At 38.2% G+C, this 18072-nt stretch overlaps 1 protein-coding gene across 1 annotated transcript in view; it reads left to right on the forward strand.

Moving 5' to 3' along the window:
- Positions 1-59: 59 nt before the first annotated feature.
- The window catches only part of vipr2 (vasoactive intestinal peptide receptor 2), a 225049-nt gene continuing 207036 nt past the window's right edge, over positions 60-18072 (forward strand). Inside the window, exon 1 of the mRNA XM_039753602.1 lies at positions 60-372. Coding sequence (XP_039609536.1) covers positions 322-372 — 51 coding nt within the window. The 5' untranslated portion in view covers positions 60-321. The remainder of the gene's footprint in view (positions 373-18072) is intronic.

The following is an 18072-nucleotide window of genomic DNA, read 5'->3' on the forward strand; positions in this document are numbered from 1 at the left end:
GGGATGAACTTCTCTCTATGCTCATTCACTATCACAGACGTACAGGTTTTATTTTTTGGGACACAACCAAACCTGAGGTGGTTGGTGGCGGATACCTTTAATTTCCACTTGAGTATTCAATTTAATTCTTTTAAGGTTTCTTTCCGGATTTACTACCGACTTTTTGTAAACTCATCTTCACATTCAATTTGAAAACAAAACTTTTTTTTTTATGATTTGAGTTTTTGCTACTCACTTGTCTCACCTTTTTTATGAAACTGGATCTCATGATTTTTAAACGGAATACCCACGTTTTTCAGAGGTGACCCGTCAGCTGTTAGAATGAAGAATATCCTAATCATCATCTGCTCCATGTTTTGGAGTCTGGCATTTGTAAGTACTGCACACTTCCGACGCGCTTTCAAACACACAAGGCACCCTTTCGCAAACTTTTTCCCACGTCCTTGATAACGTTCGCTGACTGCTGATTAATACGCTAAGGAACAACATGTTCAAATAATGTTTAGCCCTACAACTAAACACTGTGCATTTTACATGACATAGCTTACAAGGGAATCGGCTGAATGCTGTTTAATTTTTCCGTTAATTCTTCTGGGTGCGATGTACTGGCGTCCAGTAAAGACCTGGTCTTAACCTTGAATTCTTGGGTAGGGTCCAACTACCTGAAACTGTGTACTGGAACAGTAAGATATGAAAAAAGGTACCTTTACAAGAAACGTGTTGCATGAAGAACAGACTAAAAACTGTCGCGATTTAATTTTAAACTTGAAGAATGATGATGATAACCTTTATTTTCCACTGCCTTTAAGTAACTCGTTTTTCTCCAACTGAGGTGTAACTGAAAAAAATTAACGTGTTTGAGAACAATCACCGACAATTTTAAAATTTAAATCCTACAAGAGAATTTCACGCCCGACCCAATCAAACGACGAGGCGTCGGCATTTACCTAGAAAGTCACTGCAAGTCCCCGCAACCAAAGTCTTTGACCAAAGCCTGGCGTTTTTTTTATTTTGCAACGCGTGCAATGTGTTTAGCAGATGGTTCATCTGGAAAGGCGCTATAAAGAGGGCACACAACTCGCATGCTATGACTTCGTAGATTTGTACATTATAAATAAACTTTTTTTGTTTTGTTTTTCAACAATACATGATGCACGATGTCGGAAAGAAAGCTGTCAGTTCCCTTCCTGTGTTACTTCTGGTTTCCCCGTTAACTGATTTGTAAAAACGCTTTCTGGGTCAAATACGCTGCAAATGTAAATTGATTTCTGCAATTGTCTGCTGTCCGAAATGGATGGATATCTTTATGCATTAATCTGTAAAGTGAAAGGCACTTTAATAAAGGCAGATTCAAACCCTTAACATGCATTAATATGCATTGATAAAAGCTTATTTTATAGCCAGTTAAAGTGTGCTACACAAACTGACGCTGTAAATCGTAATGCAGGTATTTTCCTTTACAACTTTACAGTTACACACAACATCATGAATTTATATCTCCTAGGGTGTTACGTAACTACTTTCAGTGTCACGTAGTCCGTAAATGATGTAGTTTGCAAATAATCTGGACCGCTGGTTGCTGCTAAAAAGTAGCATCAAAAAGGGTCCAAAGACTGCAAAAGATTATGTTATAAAATCACATAAAATGGGGTTAACGTGTTTCATAGTTTACCACAGTACTTTCAATATAGTATTGTATAGAGTGTCTTTGACCAAACAAAACTTATTTCAACAGTATACTGGTAATTTAGAAAGAAAGAAATTATTTTAAAAAGTCCTATGAAATGGTAGGTAATTATATTTAATTGTACAGCATGCTGATTTTATTTTGTCTCATTTAAAAACTGAAGATAGATGGTGAAGTTTAGATAGTTAAGTAAGAAACGAGCTATATTAGATAGATAGATAGATAGATAGATAGATAGATAGATAGATAGATAGATAGATAGATAGATAGATGTGAAAGGCTCTATACAATTGATAGATAGATAGATAGATAGATAGATAGATAGATAGATAGATAGATAGATAGATAGATAGATAGATAGATAGATAGATAGATAGATAGATGTGAAAGGCTCTATACAATTAATAGATAGATAGATAGGCTTACAAAAAAGCCAAATTAGATAGATAGATAGATAGATAGATAGATAGATAGATAGATAGATAGATAGATTAACTAGGCAACTAGGAATTCAAAGTTACTGTACACAAATTACATAGAGAGTTTTTACTTTGACATGTTGCATGCAGAGCATAGGTAATTAGAGAATTTACATAGTGTTAATGTTAATCACATAAAGAAAAGTATTCTGTTATGCAAACATATTTCAAGAAAATACTAAGATAAACACGTAGGCCCATGCCTATATACAGTGTACAAGATATATATGTATATATTTGCAATTTCTGACTGACAGTGTGTTGTCAGAAGAACAAGCACGATGAAAGTACAGAAGAGTGGGTGCCTTGTTTAAGAGAGAGACACTCAAAATTGTGCCAGCAGAGCATCTCCATAAGTCCATATTCCATACTGGTCATTGAACCTTCTGCCATTCTATGTACAGACAGTTGTAACTTGTATTACAGAACTGCTGTTGAATGGCGTCTGGTGATACCACTTCCGCGTGGCATCCAGACGTTTTTCATGTGTAGCTCCTAGCTGGTTTAATGAGCTACCACCTCCATTCGACATTTCTGAGTCTCTCAATGTGTTTAAGAAGCCTTTGAATACTCTCTTGTTTGGTGAATTCCTATCTAAGTGATATTAAATGTTAGGTTTTTTTAACCTAAGAATGCTACGTCGCTTGTACGTTGTGGTGATCAACTTTGTAGCCTTGTCTTGTTACACTTGTTCTCAAGCATTAGAATTTTTGTAATGAGAACAGGCCATTCAGCCCAACAAGCTGGTCCTTCCTCTTCATCTATACTGTTCAAAGTAACATCCAGCCCCAAGACTCATGTTTAGTCCGTTATGTTGACCTCTTTTGTAAGTCACTTTGGATAAACCTGTCTGCTAAGCAAATAAATGTAATTGCAAATGTAAAGAAAGTATTTTATTCACAACTTTAAGGAACAGAGGCATATCTTAATTGCTTTGGATTGATTTATTATTAAATGTACTTTTGTAATTTTAACTTGATTCTACTCGATATACTGAAAAAGCTAGTGAATGTAAAATATGAATTAGAAAATAAAAATTTGAAGGTTTAAGATGCCAGACACACAACTGAATTAACATTGCAGAGAGTGTCCTCCATCTGATTAAGAATTACATAACGTTGACATAATTAACTATTTCTTCAGTCTTCATCCTTCATTTATTTGTTTTACTTTCCCTTCAGTTGATAATCCTATTGATGACCTACATGAACGCGTCATCTCCAAAATTTGTTAGAACAGCTTAATTAAACAAATAGATGCCAGACACCGTAGCTCTTTCTTTTGCCTCCCTCATCGCTCCTGAATGGTTTTGCAAAGTAAATTCTTTTGTTGTCATTTCTGTTCACAGTACAAAACTTGCTCAAAGAGGTTTAGGAACTTTAATGAAAGCACAAGGAAAAATAAAAGCGACTTTTAATGTTTTCAGCAGCTGATTTTGTGCATCATGACGAAAATATTCTTTTGTCATAAATTAAATAGTAGGTGCAGTTGAAAGGAATAATTAAATAATCAGTGCGGAGCCAGTGCTATGTTATGGGTAAACCAGATATGCTTACTAGAAGTGAAATGATCCATTCTGTAAAACATCTAATTAACGACTTTGTTCATTTTGTATTCTGTATATCTATTAAATGTACTGTAAGTATAGCATTTCTTACGGAAAAAGAAAAAAAACATCATTTTGTTATTACTCTTCTTATTATTTTGTGGGCTACAATGCTGAAAAGACCAGCAAAAAGCCCACAGCCATTAATAATAAATAATCTTACCATTCAGAGCATTACTGAGATTCCCTGACTAACAATGACAACTGTGCAAACAGGTGGAAGAGAAGTGCATTTTGTAGAATTCAATAATGGCTTTTACTGTGTTCCTGATAATGCACTGGTGCCTTGTCCTGGTTTGGGTGCAGTTGGGTAGCACTGGCACAACACAAGCCTGATTCAGATTAAGCACATTTGAGAATATTACACCAAATTCCTGATTTTACAGTATACTGTACTTTGTTTTGTAGCCTTGGAGAATCTTTATGACTTTGGCTCATTTGGAGTGTTGTAGTGGCAGACATTAAGCTGTTCTTTGCTGTGCTAATGAGCTAGCGTGTATACGGTGATTATATAGTATGGACAGGCTGACGACTAGCCTGGTTTTCTGTTCATTTGGGTACAGAATGGCTCAATCACAAACCAACTGGGAAGGCATGAGTATTGAGTACATAAGGAGCCAACAACGGTGGGGAATTGTGCTATGCAGTCACATGATATAATGCTTAAAATATTTGTAGCAAATAAAAATGTAACATTTTGCGGGATTTATGGGAGGCAGTTTTCTTTCATTTCAAACAATCTGATGCACTTCACGTTTGTTTCACATTAAATGATGCCCTTTGTATTTTTTGCCTATGTTGATCTATTATTTAAACAGATATTTTCGTCCCTGCGGTGGTCTGGTGCCCTGGCCCGGGGTTTGTTTCCTGCCTTGTGCCCTGTGTTGGCTGGGATTGGCTCCAGCGGACCCCCGTGACCCTGTATTCGGATTCAGCGGGTTAGAAAATGGATGGATGGATAGTACTGAGATTAGTAAGCATGAACGTATAATCTGCATTCATGATTAGGGTTTGCCTGTTGAGTGAGTATAATATGCTTAGGACACCCTTATAAAGCACCATTCTGTATTTTGAACAGTACATCTGGACAGAAGAACTGAAAAGACTGCACTTTATGAAAGTTTTGTAGATAACTGGAAGTGCTGACAATGCCACACTGGTGCTTTATCATTTACCTGTCAAAATACTTTACTGGGCACATATATACAGTAGTATACATGTATATATGTAAAAGATGGCAATGTGTGGATATTTTGCTAATTTTTGAAGCCAACTGAAATCTAAATTGCTGTTGCTGTGCAGATAGTCCTGTCTTGCCCACACAACATCCTGTCATGTGTATGTTACTGTCATAAATATGAAGTCTGCTTATTCACTGCACTCATTGTTGGAGAAAACAAAAGAATCCAGAAGTTTCACGAAGCTGTACTCATCCAGACTGAATGAGAAGGTCTAAAATGTTCATATTTCTAACATGTACCTTCTAACTAAGTATAAAATGCATTCAGTAATTTAATTTTCTTGTTAAAATCTCAGCCTCCTCGCCACTTTATGTAAGGGACTGACCAGTTGGAGCTTGTTCTATACAATGTTTTCCCAAAGCTGGGAGTAAACAACAGGGAATCCTTAAATATTTTGCAATTTTTTTCTTTTGCTTCGACCACAATCCAAATTCAGACTCACAATGAATATTTGATCCAAAAAGGGAGTGCAGTAGCTGAGGTGCCTAAAATAAATTACAGTTGTACTGTGGGTCAGCTCTTGTTTTTATTTTTTGACCAGACACATGATTTACAGTTACTTTCTGTGCTAGGTTCTTGTAAAATGAATCATGTTGACACATTATCATTTTTTGCAAGCTGATTGGAACCAGAGTTATTGTAAACATGAAGTTAAACGTTCTTGTGAGTACATAAAAACCTTAAAGCTATAGTTGACACATTCTGAGAAAAAGAGCAGGCAGTCCCAGTCTTAAGCAACATTGACTTGCATTCTTTGCACATAAATATACAAACTCCTTTTGGATTTTATAGCAAACGAATATTTAGAATGGCGTGATCTTGCAGACAGCATGGCAGCTTGGAAAAGGATCTGGAATACCACTCACAAGGCTGCTTGGTTAGATTTGTTGGTGTCCCACTTTGTGACCCTGAGCAGTCATTTAACTTTCCTATGCTAACATGTGAATAGGATCTGTACTTGTAAAGTTCTTCTGGATGGGCTTCACTGTAGAAAGGCACTGCATGCAGTAAAGGTGGTTTATCTTGTTAATGACAGCAAAGCAGGAACTGTAACTGTGTCTTGGTTTTCTTTCTGGCATTCTCTCGTTTTCTTCATCTACCCAGAGAAAAACGGGTTAAGTGTAAATGACAGTGTAAAGTGTAAATAAGCATGCGTGGATGTTTGTGAAAGCATGTTAACTGATAGTTTGGCGTGCCTTTCCAGGTTTGGTTCCTTTGCCTGGTAGGTAATGGTATTTTACCGCTTTGCAACAAGAAAATTACTTCTGGGAAAGGGTGAATATTTACCAGCATTGCAATTTACAATATGTATTATTATTTATTTATTAATTTATTATTTTAAAATACTATTTAGACCATTATATTACAGTTCTTATTTATTTTACTACTAGCTGAAATACCCAGCGTTGCCCAGGAAGAAAATAAAGTTTTTTCTTAATTGTTTGAGAAAAACATAATAAAAAAAAAACACAACTTTAAAAATAAAAATAAATTAAAAACATTAAACCTGGGTTTGCTTCCTGGGTTCTCCCTGCGTGGAGTTTGCATGTTCTCCCCGTATCTGTGTGGGTTTTCTGCAGTGGGCTGGCGCCCTGCCCGGGGTTTGTTTCCTGCCTTGCGTCCTGTGTTGGCTGGGATTGGCTCCAGCAGACCTCCGTGACCTTGTGGTTAGGATATAGCGGGTTGGATAATGGATGGATGGATAAAGACTCACTAATGTGCTTGTCTTGCGGTGTTGTATGTACGTTATCATCCAGTTGACGCTCGGAACCGGCCAACTGTATTTAATTTGAAAAGTAACAGGGGCGTGGTGGTGCTCAAACATAAAGAATGCTGGCAGTCACCTCCAGTTTGCCCTCATGTTTTTTTTAATTGTCTGAGAAAAACATAATTAAAAAAACATAACATTAAAAGTAAAAATAAATTAAGAAACAAAGACTCACTAATGTCCTTGTCTTCTGGTCTTGTATGTATGTTATCATCAAATTGACGCTCGGAAGCGGCCAACTCTATTTAATTTGAAAAGCAACAGGGGCGCAGTGTTCCTCAAAAATAAAGAATGCTGGCAGTCGCCTGGTATATACTAACTGTGTAAGCCCATGCTCAGAAAGTATTGAAATAATCAGAACTACTCTGGGCATCTCTGTGCTAGAAGGATTCATGTTGCCGAAGTGCTTGCATCGTTTCTGCATTAGCAACTAAGCGACTGTCTTTTTTAGGAGGTTTCCTTTTGCCGGTGTACTGGCCTCGCTTGCGTATCCTCAGAGCTGGAGCCCTCACCCCGACTTTACGTCTCACTTCTGGGCCGGACAGACACACACACTTCCACGCGTAGAACTCTATTTAATTTCAAAAGCAACAGAGACGCCATGGCGCTCAAACATAAACAATACTGGCAGTCGCCTCCAGTTCGCCCTCTGGTGGTCGTTCCGAGTGTCAACTGGATGATAACATGCATACAAGACCGCAAAATCACCCCCCACCGTACCCAGAAGGGGGTGGGTTATGGCTGATTTCACCGTACAGTATTTTTATTCGACCAATGAGGAACATGTGTACCAAGTTTCATGAAAAACGCTCCAGCCGTTTGGACACGATGCTGGAACATACATACACACACACATTGACTTTTATATATATATGGATTTTTTATTATCGAAAATGAGAAGAAACATATAAAATCACCTGCTAGTGATGAGTTGGTGAATTTCCCAAACTCACCTCCTACCACAGGTTAGTAACATTTAAAACGTTGTTAATGATTCATGAAGCTTGAAGATTATGCAATTTTTGACATTTTTTGGGTCTACACATATGCACTGGTTGACTCAGTCGAGTTAATATTACACTCTACGTTAGTCCAAGTAAAACTATTGGTATTTCGTAGTGTCTGATTTTGCTGACCATCCACCCATTTTTCCCAGTTGGGCAGACCGTCTACTGTACAGCATACACCAGTTTTCAGTAAAATAAGGCAATTTAGAGTCATTAGTAAGTACAAGAGGGTGTGTTCGAACATTTAATGGAAATCGGAGTTAATATATGAATGACTAGCACATTTCACCAAGCCTGAGCTTGTATTAGAGCCCAACAACGCAGCATCTACAACTGTGCATACTCTACCATATGCTGAATGCTCACTTGTTATAAGCAGTTTTTGTTTTAAATTTTCTTTCTTGTTCTTCCAACATTTAATGCTGAAACAATTAAGTATAATGGTTTTTAAAGACAGAGTACATTTCCAGCATTTTAGATTGAAAATTGTTCTGAAAGGGCTGTTATTATTTTGCTTCTTTTTCAAGGCCATTTTGTTTTTCTCATGGGTGCTATCGTTTTGTGTAGTGGTCACCATTATGTTGGTATGAGAGCAGGACAGAGATGTGCAGCATGTGATGTCACTGTCTCAATGGGATAAAAGGTCAATGACAATATACATTTCTGGTCATCACAGTTTTCTGCTATACCAATACATTCAAGTTGGTGTGTGTTTTTCAATTTCAATTCACCTTTAAATAATTATGGACTTATTTCCTGGACTGTGTTTTAGGGGTTACCGTTTCTGGCTTAGTGAAAGACGGATGACTTTTGGTTACATTTAACAATATGTCTTTTCCCAGGCAACTCAATTCCTGTTCCCTATTTTAATATCAGATATAACATCATTAACTTGTGATTAAAGGGTTCAAGCAACAAACTTATAAAGTTATACAAATGGATTTCAACTTCCTTAATGAAGACATGAATAAATATTTCTTGGTCCAAGACTGGACACTGGCAGATTAGTAACAGATATTCTGGAATAATTCATGCAATACTACTAATCATATTTTCTTAAGTGCTGGTGGTATGCATTTAAGAGATTAGCAGCAACAATATTAAAAGATTCAAAAATGTGAGTTACGTGTGGAAATAAATATGAATAATGTTAAAAAAAGAGGCATATTTCCTTGTGTACTCTGTAGATCTTATAAAAATTCATTTTGTTTTTGCTAGAAATTCATTTTTCCAGTTTTGACATGTGTGTGCTTATAACTTTTATCATTCTTCTATGCTTGGTGGCACCGCCATTTTGTGTTCATCCTTCCATAGCTGTGGCGATATTGTTTACCGCTGCTCTGCCTATGTAAGATGGTGGCACACAGCTTTTGACATCTTGGTTTTGTATTCCTTTGCTTTTGCAACACTCTCAGGATCTTTTTAGCCACTAAAACATTCTTCCGAGAAGGTTTATTTCTAGAATCTCTTTGTTTCTTTGAATGTAAACATTGCTTTGGGATTTGTCTTTGTTGATTGGTTCATCTTGCTCCTCTTTCTGTTCATATCTTTACCTGATCCCAGACATTGCCTCTGTCTCTCCTATTTACAGTCTAATCATCTCCTAGTCATTTCTTGCCTTTCCAGCTGCCAGGCACCTGCTGTTGCGATGTTTGAGCTGAGACACCCTGAGAATTTTAAATAGTGATCAGGAGATGAAATGTTAAGTCAAATATCAAGCCTAATCTGAAACTGGGAATCTGTCCAACCTTTCCTCTAATGCCAACATATTAGAACTAAAATCATAATAAGAAAATCAGAACAGGGGATCTAGTAATGAGAGAATCTAATTGTAGCACACACCACCTCAAAAGACTTGGCTTATCTGTAAGTCTCAGAAGATCCGGAAATCAAATGGCCTGACCTTCGTATGCTCATGTTCATGTCATCGTGCATGGTACGTTGCATGCTGGTTACCATAACAACTGATAAACATGCAGGGCCCATGCAAAAAGTAGACAGCCGTCAAAAGCACACTAAAAATAATGTAAATCCTAAAACTGAACAGCAACTAGCAAAGAAGTAATTAAAATTAAAGCAAATAACACTTGCTGACATTTGAGGCCTAATTATTATGGTTGTATGTGGAGTTTGATGTACAGCTGGTTGACCATAAAACTGCTAAGCAGGAAAGGTTATTATAGGAACAGCGACCAGCAAATCAATATCAATATAAAAAGGTTTTTAAAGCTTTATAAAGAAAGATTAGATGGTAATTAATGAAATATGCATTAAAAAGAGACATTGGAGTTAAACCTTATGATGTTATCAGCAGGTGGAAGCTCCTCCTGGCAATTAGAGGGCAGCACAGGAGTGAGACCATGTTGCCAGGACGGTAAGAGGCTGTTTGTTTCTTTGAGACGTGTTAGTGGCTAGCACACAGTGCCAAGGCAGAAGGAATCTGACCATATTTCTCTTCTTAAGTAAAACATCCCTAAGGCTGCTTAATAATTTTTGTCTTTTAGCGTCAATCAGTGACTGCAGTGGTGTCAGGATTGCTAGACTTAAGAATGTGACCTCGAGACCTCAAGACTTTATAATGCCACCTTTCATCTAGCAATCAAACACATGAGGGGTTTTAAAGTTACTTTAAGGCAATATCAGAAATGGAGCTGAAGTATGGACTCCCTGGTAAAAAGATGGGGAAGTCAGGATTGTGATACAATGAGAGGAGAAGAGAAAGGAATACATTTTAATTTAGAATACCATCCATCCATTTTCTAACCCACTGAATCCGAATACAGGGTCACGGGGGTCTGCTGGAGCCAATCCCAGCCAACACAGGGCACAAGGCAGGAACCAATCCTGGGCAGGGTGCCAACCCACCGCAGGACACACACAAACACACCCACACACCAAGCACACACCAGGGCCAATTTAGAATCGCCAAACCACCTAACCTGCATGTCTTTGGATTGTGGGAGGAAACCGGAGCGCCCGGAGGAAACCCACGAGACACGGGAGAACATGCAAACTCCACGCAGGGAGGACCCGGGAAGCGAACCCGGGTCTCCTAACTGCGAGGCAGCAGCGCTACCACTGCGCCACCGTGCCGCCAATTTAGAATACCTTGATTAGTAATCCTAATTACTTACATACAGTATATTGCAGTCTTGTTTGCTATTTATTTTTCCAAAAATGCAAGTGTGACTATCATGAACTATTGTTTACCCTGCTCTATTATCTGTCTCTTCAGGGTATCCTGCTGTGGCACACAGTCCCATTTGTATATTTGTAACCATGCTGCAACTTTTACCCATGCAAAATGACCCTAGAAATTTTTGGAACTTTGGAATCCCAGGATGAAAGTATTTAATTCTACTGTATTATATAATTCACTAGTGTGACCGCATCTGGAGTATTGTGTTCAGTTCTGGTCACCATACTACCAACAAGATGTAGAAGCGTTGATTATTTTCAGAATAGAGCAACAAGGTGCATCCCAAAATTTAAGGACGTTGACTCATTAGTCCTGACCAGAGGAGACTGTATGGGGACCAAATCCAGATTTTTAAATCCTCAAAGACATTGATAAAGTAGATCCAATAGAACTCTTTCAGCTTTAAGGTTGAATCGTGTACTCAAGGACACCAGCGGAAATTAAGGGAATGTGCATGTAGGACTGAGGCCAGGATGCACTTCTTTAATCAAAGAGCTTTGGAAATCTGGTACAAACAACCAAGCCATGTAGTTGAGGCAGAAATCTTGACAACCTTTAAGAAATATCTGGATGAGATTTTGGAACAGCTAAGCTATTAGCTAAACAAACAAGCTTGTTGAACTGAATCTGCTCTCATTTCACAAATTTCTTATTTTCTTATTAGCCTACCTCACTTATAGGTGTAATATTTTAAAATGCCCATGCTTGGATAAGCAGCCAATTGGGCAAGGTCATTAGAACAGAGTCTGGCTATGGGAGTTTTTCTGTTAAAACCAGCTGTGATTTTAATTTTCTCCAAGAATGTTGTTGACCACAGTTATTATTTTCCTCTCCTTGTGATGCTCATGTTGCTTGCAGCTACCATGACTTTCTTGAACCCAGCATAATAGTCACAAGCAGAGATGGACTAGAGCAAGCAAGGACTCACAAATACCTTGGGTGATGCAAAAGTGCTTAGTGCTTTTTATTCCAGTAATCAGCAGTGCAATTTCTTCAAATATATCTACAATAAAACAGTGCTCTAGTGAGGAAGTTAAAACCAATAAATAACTCCATAAATAATCCATTAGAAACAAGCCAGAATCTTCTTTAAAATTAATTTTCCCATGCTCTCTTTCTCACTCTGGTTTTGCCATGCTTGCCCACATTCTGGGCATGCTCAGCGGGGTCAAGACCTTGGCAAAAGTGGTCATCCTACTTGACTCCCATCCTGGTCACCATCCCTCGGTGTCCACTGGGATGCGCCGATCCTGATTCCGTGTTCCCTACAACCTAGGAGCTCCTCTTAGACTTCTGTCCTGGTCACCATCCCTTGGCATCCATTGTGATGTGCTGAGCTTGACTCCATCTTCCCTATGCCTCAGCATCTTCTAGACCCCTTGGAGCCACTCTTCGGCTTCTGTGGCTGTGACCATACCTCAGCACCCATCAGGATGCACTGAGCTTGACTCCGTGTTTCCTATGAGCTCTGTAGGATCCCTAGGAGCACTCTGATCATTCCTGCTCTCAACAGCGCAGCAGAAGCCATCCGGTCCATGCTTGGAGCGTCTCTCACGCAGTTCCACTATGGGGTTCTCTGACAGCTTTGCCACCTTCTCTTTGCAAGGAGTCCTGTCCAATTCTGTTCACTTTCCTTTTACTTCCTCAATTACATTTTTTTCTTATTTATCCACATCTAACCTACTCAGACTCCTTTAAATCCCAGTGGGCTCAGGTGCCTTGATTACAGCCTGGGGAGTCCCAACGAGATAGAACTGATCGCGCCTGCACCCATGGTTTTTAGAGTAAAACCACAAACTGCAACAAACCCAGAAATGTGCTTTACCAGAGTCCTCCATTTTCAACTGACCATATTCCAATTGTAATGTTAAAGGGCTTACAGTATAATGTTATTATTTCACTATGTTAATCAAATTGAAATGGCCCTCTTTACTGTGTGCTTAACCTAATTAATGTGTTTATGTGTGTAAGTGAAAAACTCACATTGTTCCAGTGTGGTGCTGAGGTGTCACCCGTTGCACCGCTTCACTGGTCCCAGTCCGGGTGGTTCGTCGTGTGGTGAGTGTGGCAGTGCACTGTAAAATCAATGCGTGCCCCAACCTAGTGTCCAGCCCTGCTTAGCACTCCAGTCTGCATTACCTCCATAGTTGTGAATGTTACTTGTTATTACTGCTGCAGTGCAACATTTAGCTTTTCTTCTACAATCAAATTTTAAATATTTTCACTTTTAAGGCCATTTACAAACAATAGTTTTTTTTTCTATTTGCACATTTTATTTCTAAGGTACTAATTCATTTTTTCATTTTGTTTTTGAATACTGTATGAAAAGTCTACAATTTGCTCTGCCAGTTGTTACTGTATCTTCACTTTGTTTCACTCTCATGTCAGGACTGCTCTGAACACATGGTGATGCTGCATGCTATTCCTGGCTTAGAGGATTTGATCAATGGGCCTGTGAAACACTGAGCATGACAAGCAGACACTCACTAGACCTTATGCTTTAATTATGTCAGGGGCTTCAAATCAACTTCATATCACAGGGAAATAATAGCCTGTACTTTACTTAAGTTAAAAGATGATGAAAAAAAATACAGAAAAAGGATTACATATTCCAATGAAACTTAACGAAAAGCTATGAGATTGGTCTTTTTGATTTATATAAAATAACATTATTGTTCACTTTCTTATAGAATATGTAGTTGAGGCATGGAAAAAAGCTGGATCCAGGAATATCACTTACATGTATTCATCAACTGAATAAAATGCTGGTAAATATTAAATAAGCTGTCATCAGGTTCTTCTATTTGTTAATCCATTTTCATAACAAACATTTTTGTGGTCACCATCAGATGGAGCTGCATTTATTTCCATTAGTAATTGCCGCAAATCAGGAAAACATCTGATTGAGATGGCACTTCTTGTAATAGGTGGTCTCATGCAAATACATGTCAGGGGTTTGCCAGTTAAACTGACTGGAATGCCACTGGTAGTACCAGTATATCCCATTTCAGTTTTGTATTAAAGGTCCCCCATTCTTCCATTCATTTTCATACTTTTTCTTTTTGATCAGTGTGTATTTGAATTGGAGCTCCTTCTAGCATTAATTGACACATGGTAGGAATCTCAAATCTGGAATTGGACAATATTGCATCGCCAGATACACACTTTGGAATCTTTTACAGATGTCATTTGGATTCCAGGTGTTAAGGCCATTGGGAAAAAGAAGCAATAGGACAACAATCAAACTCCACAGTGGAGGCAAACAAATACTCAGCTTCTATGACATACCAGTCTCAGTTCAAATCGTTAATAAAGAGACATGTTATCCTCAGGGTAGGTGTTAATATTCATTGATCTAGCTCATCTAGTTCAGGGTCATGGCCCATTTGTTGTTGTTTAATCGTTTAGTTGAGTCAAACTCTTCATATCTTGATGGACTTTAGCACACCAAGTATTTCTCTCTGAAACTGCTTCTCTGAGTTCCTTCAAGGTCATATGCACAGTCTCAGTAATTCTATCCACCCATTGTCTCAATTATCCCCTTCTCGTTTTACCTTCAATTTCCTACACTGTGAGATTCTTCTCCAATCAAACCTTCCAATGAGAAGTCTGATCGTATTTCTTTAAGTATTGATTTGTTGGATCTTTGCTAACAATGTGATGCTAACCGGCTGTTTATTGTCTTTTCTAAATTTGCAACAGCTGTTGTTCCTAGAAGTAAGTGTTTAATTTCACGACTGTAGTCTTCATCTAGCAATCTTGGACTCAAGGAAAACAAGATCTGTAACTGCTTCTAGTTTCTTTATTAGCAATGAATTCAAAGAGCTGGTTGACATAATCTTGGTTTTCTTGATGTTGAAAAAAGCCAGCTTATGCACCACCTTCTTTAAGTTTCATCACAAGTCTCTTCAAATGTTCTTCGCTTTCAGCCATTAGAGTAGTGTCATCTTCCTATCTAAGTTTGCTAGTTTTGATTCCAACATCTGTGTCCTCTAGAATATCATTTCGCTTGAGATGCTCAGGATATAGGTTTAATGAGTTGGGTGAGGTTATACAGCCTTGTTGTACTCCTTTCCTTATCTTGAGCCAGTTTGTTTTTCCATGTTTAGTTCTAACAGTTGATTCAAAGTCTCTCTGTAGGTTCCTTGTGTGGCAGATGGGATGACCTAGTATCCCCATTTGTTTAAAGATGGACACACCATAGTTTGTTAGCTTTAGAGTAGTCGGTAAAACAGAAACAGATGTTCTTCTGGAATTCCACTGATTCTTCCAATATTTAGGCGTATATTAGCAATTTGATCTCTGGTGCCATAATCAATTTTAAAGCTTTATTAACAATAGCACATACTTAATAAACCACCCAAAATAATGCTTATAAAACTTCAGGTATTTCTTACTTTATTACATAACATTTATTCAGGCTAGAAATTATTTTTAGGATATGGAGTAGCTGGAGCAAACTTGAGTAGATCCTGAACTTTTTCACAACTGGAGATAGAAAGAGGAGAATAAAAGACATGGATGAATGGATTTTAATATGTAGTAAAGTCTGGGAGTAAATTTATTGTGTCAAAAGAAATTAAGTAGAACCGGTACCTTATTTGAGATGTATTATATTTTACTACCCATACATTCCCGGTCACTTATACATTTTTATTTCTACTGTTCTAGTACTACTGCTATGGTATTTATAAAATCACAGTCTCATTGCTGAAAATGAATGCTTCTTCAATAAAGGTGTCTATAAAGCAGTCAAAATTCAGAATGGATGCATACAAAATATGCACCATGGTTAGTACAGCCTGACTCACTTTTCTCCATTTTTTGAAGGCAATTAAAGTAGGGTTCTTTTGTAAATCTAAATTGTGAACTATATTTCTCTTGAAGACATTCTTTCTATTGTGGGTTTTTGAAAAGAAAAAACAATGTAACATTGTGAAAGTAAATATAATGGTTAAATAAATACTGAATTTTTATAATATATTTTCTCCCACATTATGTTAATAACATTACCCCTTTAAATGTACAAGAAGCTACATGGGCACCAGCAAGCCCCTTAACAAAACCTTTTATAATGTAATTACAATGTTTTACAAGTTGTAGCGATTCCCAGGGCATTGGAGAAGCACTGTCGGATCTCAGAAGAAGCAGCAAGTGTTTGTATACAATGCTTTCCACTGGAGTGCTTGTCAACCACTCCACTTTCAGCCCCCCAAAGGTTGTGCTGTTGTAAATTCTTTTTTTTTTCTTTTATGCGAAAAAGAACAAGAATTGATTTAGTTCAAGTCTGAAAAATGTAATTCATTTTATGAAGATAATTAGAAACATACTTTCCAGGGCAATCAATAACCAACATATCTCATCCATTAGGCATAAAAATGCCTCAGATTTTTTTTTTTTTCATTTGCTGCTAATTGGGATGACATTATGTTAAGGAATAGTATTTTTTAATTAACAAGTAGCCCATTCACCCACTCCCAAAAAGAAAAAAAATACAATGCCAAAAGCCCTAAAGACAAACTTAAGAGTCTGTGTGAACTGTTCCTTAAAGACGGAGTCTATGAAAAAAGTCTATTCTCGATTCAGAGCAACTCTCCTTTTGTTGCCTTATGAGCTGTGCTACGATGTTTATGCCCCACTTTAGTGAACAACCAATGGACTACAAAGTCATGAATACTTTGATAAAAAGTCAATTAAAAATAGGATTCATATTACCTTCCTAATCGTATAAGTCTGCCGTTAAATATACCAGTATAGCCATCTGTTTTATAATACTGTAATAATAATAATAATAATAATAATATACTTTTTGTCCTGTTAGAATGGCAGTGTGCTCTGTTACTATATACAGTGCATCCGGAAAGTATTCACAGCGCATCACTTTTTTCACATTTTGTTATGTTACAGCCTTATTCCAAAATGGATTAAATTCATCTTCTTCCTCAGAATTCTACACATAACACACCATAATGACAACGTGAAAAACGTTTGCTTGATGTTTTTTGCAAATTTATTAAAAATAAAACAACTGAGAAAGCACATGTACATAAGTATTCACAGCCTTTGCCATGAAGCTCAAAATTGAGCTCAAGTCATCCTGTTTCCCCTGATCATCCTTGCGATGTTTCTGCAGCTTAATTGGAGTCCACCTGTGGTAAATTCAGTTGATTGGACATGATTTGAAAAGGCACACACCTGTCTATATAAGGTCCCACAGTTGACAATTCATGTCAGAGCACAAACCAAGCATGAAGTCAAAGGAATTGTCTGTAGACCTCTGAGACAGGATTGTGTCGAAGCAAAAATCTGGGGAAGGTTACAGAAAAATTTCTGCTGCTTTGAAGGTCCCAATGAGCACAGTGGCCTCCATCATCCGTAAGTGGAAGAAGTTAGAAACCACCAGGACTCTTCCTAGAGCTGGCCAGCCATCTAAACTGAGCGATCGGGGGAGAAGGGCCTTAGTCAGGGAGGTGATCAAGAACCCGATGGTCACTATGTCAGAGCTCCAGAGGTCCTACGTGGAGAGAGGTGAACCTTCTAGGAGGACAACCATCTCTGCAGCAATTCACCAATCAGGCCTGTATGGTAGAGTGGCCAGACGGAAGCCACTCCTTACTAAAAGGCACATGGCAGCCCGCCTGGAGTTTGCCAAAAGGCACCTGAAGGACTCTTAGACCATGAGAAACAAAATTCTCTGGTCTGATGAGACAAAGATTGAACTCTTTGGTGTGAATGCCAGGCATCATGTTTGGAGGAAACCAGGCACCGCTCATCACCGGGTCAATACCATCCCTACAGTGAAGCATGGTGGTAGCAGCATCATGCTGTGGGGATGTTTTTCAGCGGCAGGAACTGGGAGACTAGTCAGGATAAAGGGAAAGATGACTGCAGCAATGTACAGAGACATCCTGAATGAAAACCTGCTCCAGATCGCTCTTGACCTCAGACCTGGGTGACGGTTCATCTTTCAGCAGAACAACGACCCTAAGCACACAGCCAAGATATCAAAGGAGTGGCTTCAGGACAACTCTGTGAATGTTCTTGAGTGGCCCAGCCAGAGCCCAGACTTGAATCTGATTGAACAT

Source organism: Polypterus senegalus, chromosome 5 (genome assembly GCF_016835505.1).
Source record: "Polypterus senegalus isolate Bchr_013 chromosome 5, ASM1683550v1, whole genome shotgun sequence".
NCBI lineage: Eukaryota > Metazoa > Chordata > Cladistia > Polypteriformes > Polypteridae > Polypterus > Polypterus senegalus.